At 30.1% G+C, this 4,890-nt stretch overlaps 1 protein-coding gene across 1 annotated transcript; it reads left to right on the top strand.

Moving 5' to 3' along the window:
• Positions 1 to 1,147: 1,147 nt before the first annotated feature.
• On the top strand, positions 1,148 to 2,390 carry LOC139841125 (uncharacterized). Its single transcript, XM_071831358.1, has 4 exons — positions 1,148 to 1,303; positions 1,471 to 1,738; positions 2,065 to 2,193; positions 2,302 to 2,390. The coding sequence occupies exons 1-4, from the start codon at positions 1,148 to 1,150 to the stop codon at positions 2,388 to 2,390; spliced, it is 642 nt and encodes a 213-aa protein (XP_071687459.1).
• Positions 2,391 to 4,890: the final 2,500 nt, after the last annotated feature.

Below are 4,890 nucleotides of genomic sequence, written 5' to 3'. Positions count from 1 at the left end.
AATTCTAGTTTAATTGTTTAATTAATATATATATATATATATATATATATATATATATATATATATATATATATATATATATATATATATCTTTTAATTAATTATTATAAGAGGATCAATATCTCTCCTAATTAAAGAAGCTTAGCCCTTTATGACCATAGGATTAGTTGAGAGATTTCGTCTTAACCATCCATTTACCATATTAGCTAACAAAAAAAACAAGCTTAGCTAATCATCCATTATAAAGTCTAAAATACCCTCAAATTAAATGGTAAATTACATCAGGTGCCATTTATTTAGTCCTAAACTGTATCCATGATTATCCCACGAACTAACCAAAATGGACAACTAATACACCTAAAAAATTACGCTCGCAATCCGTCGATCTTCCATGAAATTAATCTTTGTTGAAACAATCATCATCTCCAAAATCATGCGATCAGAGGCTGAGGGATCACCAACAACTTAAACCCTAAATCAATAAATAAATTTAGTATTCATATAGATCGATGAGTGTCCTTAGCTTCGAATGTCGGCATATGTATCAGTAATATATGTTATGTGTGGAAAAAAATTCTGAGCTTCTAATTGTCTTGGGGTTCATCCGCTATATGATATCATCAGGTATATGATATCTTTATGAATTATGAATATATCTATATCTATGGTTTGTATTTTAATTATAAAATGTTTCTTTGAATTCTTATCTATTATTGTTATCCGAATTTTAGTCGCATATAAATAAAATTAAAAGTTTTAATTACGTGATTTTTGTACATCTTTGCATTTAATTGATACTAGGCAATTTCATATACCATATTTAAAAAAATCTTCAAAATATTTCATGGTCAATGGTAGGATCATTATAGAAAAAATTCAAATACAAAACATATTGTAAAAGATATCGCTAAAACAGCTGTTATACTGTTTATTTTTGGAAAATTTAAATTTAGTAGCAACAATTACGATTCAACGAAATCAATTTGATGAATTGTATATTATACTACGAATTACATTTTCAAACTTTCTACAATTACTACCCAAATGATGTATTATAAATACCATGCTACACCAGTCGATTATATGCACTCAAATCTGTTTTATCTTTAAGCATTTCATCAATTTACAAAAAAAAAAAAAAATCGTAATGGCTGCAGTTTTTGAACCTACTCCTTTGAACTTATTGACAATTGATGTTAATGGTGCTGTTGTTAGGGTTAAGGTTTTTGTCACATGGAAAAAAACCTATTTCAATAACCCCAACTCAGCAATGTCATTGGAGATGATTCTAGTCGATGCTCAGGTTCAACACTATTTCTTCAATTTATTTCTTAATGATTTGGTAGCATGTTAGACAAATATTTATTTTCACGTTTTTTGTGCTATCAAAAAATTAGTTTATGTAACAATCATATTTTTGGGTTTATTTATGAATTCTCTTCATTAATTATTCTTTTTCCTGTATAGCAGGGCAATAAAATTCGAGCTTCTGTACCGAAGAGGTGGATTTCGTTTTATGAGCCGACTTTCGTTGAGGGCAAGTATCTGGAATTGTCCAACTTTGGGGTTGTTGACTCTGATGATAAGGTGAAGTTAATACCTAATGCACTTAAGATAAGCATCTTTAGATCGACTACTATTACTGTGTGTCCTTTGTTCGACATTGCAACCGAGGGCTTCAGCCCGGTTCATTTTCAAGAGCTGTTGGAGTGGAGATTTTCAAAAGATGCAGTATTTGGTATGAGTTGTTAACCCTAATTGATTCTATTTGTTATTTATATTTTAAATACAACTATGAAGTTTCTATGAAGTTCATGATTAATGATGCCTAAGATTATTACATATTTTTAATAATTACATATTAGGCTAAAATGTTCTTTTAAACAGATGTTCTTGGTGTATTGGTTGAAATGAAACCAATGCGTATCAAACATGAGAATGGAGTTGATAACAAGTCTTTGGAGTTTACTCTGAAAGATAACAGGTATTATTCCTGATAAAAGAACATTAACTGGAATAAAAAATACATTAAATTTTTCAAACTTATGTATGTGTCATGTGCAGTGGTATTGCAATTAGGTGCCTTATGGGCTCACCATGCAACTAGAGTTTTTGAGTACGTGTCTGCTAGAAAGAATGATATCGACTCCATTGTTCTACTTATGCACAATTGTAAATTAAGAGAGTGGCAAGGTAAGACCATAAAAAAAATCACACCAACAGTCTATATGGTTGATTATGTTTAAAATTGTAGACAAATACCAATTAAGTACTGATTGTTTACTGTATGCCACGTATTAGGTGTTCCACAAGTGAGTAACCAGCTCTGGGGTTGTCGTGTGTATATTAACGATGATATACCTGCTATCAACCGCTTTAAGGCTGAGTAAGTTATAGCATCTATGTATTACCACTACAAAAAACAATAGTGACTTCAACATGTTGAAGTAAATGATATATCATCATCATTTTGTGTAAAACCGTATGATTGCAACTGAAGAGGGAGTCAGCTTACAATCTACTCTTGGTGATATTCAAACCCAAACCTTACTCGAAACGGCAATTGGAAACTTCAACAAACCTGAGGCAAAAAACTGTCAGGAGGTTGGAGATGTTCATGAGGTTAGTTGTATTTATGAATATTTCGAAAAACTAATTGTCCAGTACATATATAATTGTAAATGATCACATGTAAAATTGCTGTTGCATTAAATATAGGTGACTACCTGTGTAGTGAGGGGTCGAGTATCAAACTTTTGTGATGAAGAAGCTTGCTACACGTACGCTTGCAACGTGTGTCATAAAAAACTCGAAGCAATTTGGTGTGTTCACACAACTTCAACTAAATATAATTGTGTGAATTGTGGTGATGTGAAAGACGTTTCTCCAAGGTATTAGAAAATTTATCGAATAATCAGCTACATTATGCTTATGAAAGAATTGTAACGCATGTTTAGACCATTTTGGTGACTTCGAAAATATGTTTTAACATTTTTGGAATTTAGCATACTAATATATTCTATCATTACAGAATCAGAGTTACTATTGAAGTTGAAGACACATCTGGATCATGTTCATTGGTGGTATTTGATACACAATTGTTGAAAATGATAAAGAAAAGTGTGAATTGGCTGAAAATGTTAGCTGAATGTGTGAGTATCACCTGTTTAACACACTTACGATGAACTTATAATGTACTTGACTAATAATCTCATATTTCACTAGCTTATGTATGTGTCCTAGAATAAAAAATTTAATATAAGTACTTCAAGGATATCATTTTTTCAATAACATAAGATAAATATTCATTTAATGTCATTGTATCCTTCAAATATGTAGTCTGTTGATGCGCATGTTATTCCTACCGAGTTAAAGGAATTACTGTACAAGCCCTTCGTGTAGATGATACGAATCACTGACTTCAATCTAAAATACAATTATCTGGGCTATACGGTTGATAATGTAACTGATGATATGGAAGTCTTTGAAGCTATTGATACTAAGTTGAAATCTGGAGCTACTGTTCACACCAATGCTTCCACTTCAGCGGATATCACACCTGTTAAGGTATGTGTCATTAAAAGTTAAATAGGTTACATTCACATTACAATACAATATAATATGATTACATCTCATTAAAACACACGTACAATGAATAATGTTTGTAACCTCTAACATGCTAGACACATGCTGATGTCTGTAGTGACCCGAACTTTTCCATGTTTATATATATTAAATGAAATTGATATTTACATGATTAAGTGTTTCCAACACGTTAAACAATCAAACTTGTTAAGACTTGATTAATTGAAATAGGTTTCTTATAGACAATTGACCACCCAAGTTGAACGGCGATTCACGAACGTTAAAATTTGTAAAAACTATATGATGACATATATATGGATATATATATATATATATATATATATATATATATATATATATATATATATATATATATATATATATATATATATATATATATATATATATATATATATATATATAGTTAACATGATATTATGATAAGTATGTATCTCACTAAGTATATTAACAATGAACTACATATGTAAAAACAAGACTACTAACTTAAGGAATTCGAAACGAGACATACATGTAACGATTATCGTTGTAACAACATTTAAATGTATATATGTCATATTAAGATATATTAATACATCATAATATCATGATAATGTAATGATTTAATATCTCATTAGATATAATAAACAATGGGTTAACAACATTTAACAAGATCGTTAACTTAAAGGTTTCAAAACAACATTTACATGTAACGACTAACGATGACTTAACGACTCAGTTAAAATGTATATACATGTAGTATTTTAATATGTATTCATACACTTTTGAAAGACTTCAATACACTTATCCAAGTACTTCAACTTAACAGAAATGCTTACGATTACATCCTCATTCATTTTCATCAACAATTCTACTCGTATGCACTCGTATTTGTACTTGTACAATACACAGCTTCTAAATGTATTTACTATTAGTATATACACTCCAATGATCAGCTCTTAGCAGCCCATGTGAGTCACCTAACCATTTGGGAACCATCATTTAACATCTAGCATGAAATATCTAACAAAAATACAAACTAATGGAGCCTATATGGAGACTCCATATTCATGTGAATGAGGTACCTCACAAACACATTCATTTTGCAACTTACATGCATCAAACTACTCTCTCTCAAGTGTTCTTCCTTTGTTCTAAGTGTTCTTCATCATCTTCAACAAAATCTAGCTCAATCTAGTTCATAAATCCATACATAAACTAAGTTATAAAATAACTACTCAAGAACACACCAACAACACTTCCAAGTTTGCTAACTTACTTCCAATCTTGCAAATCCACTTTGAGTGA

Source organism: Rutidosis leptorrhynchoides, chromosome 4, assembly GCF_046630445.1.
Source record: "Rutidosis leptorrhynchoides isolate AG116_Rl617_1_P2 chromosome 4, CSIRO_AGI_Rlap_v1, whole genome shotgun sequence".
Lineage (NCBI taxonomy): Eukaryota > Viridiplantae > Streptophyta > Magnoliopsida > Asterales > Asteraceae > Rutidosis > Rutidosis leptorrhynchoides.
This window is presented reverse-complemented; position numbering and strand designations above follow the sequence as displayed.

Coding starts and splice junctions, on each gene's coding strand:
- LOC139841125 (XM_071831358.1), top strand. CDS start 1,148: ATGGCTGCAGTTTTTGAACCTACTCCTTTGAACTTATTGACAATTGAT. Junction 1,304..1,470: donor TGATTCTAGTCGATGCTCAG/GTTCAACACTAT, acceptor CCTGTATAGCAG/GGCAATAAAATTCGAGCTTC. Junction 2,194..2,301: donor TAAATTAAGAGAGTGGCAAG/GTAAGACCATAA, acceptor GCCACGTATTAG/GTGTTCCACAAGTGAGTAAC.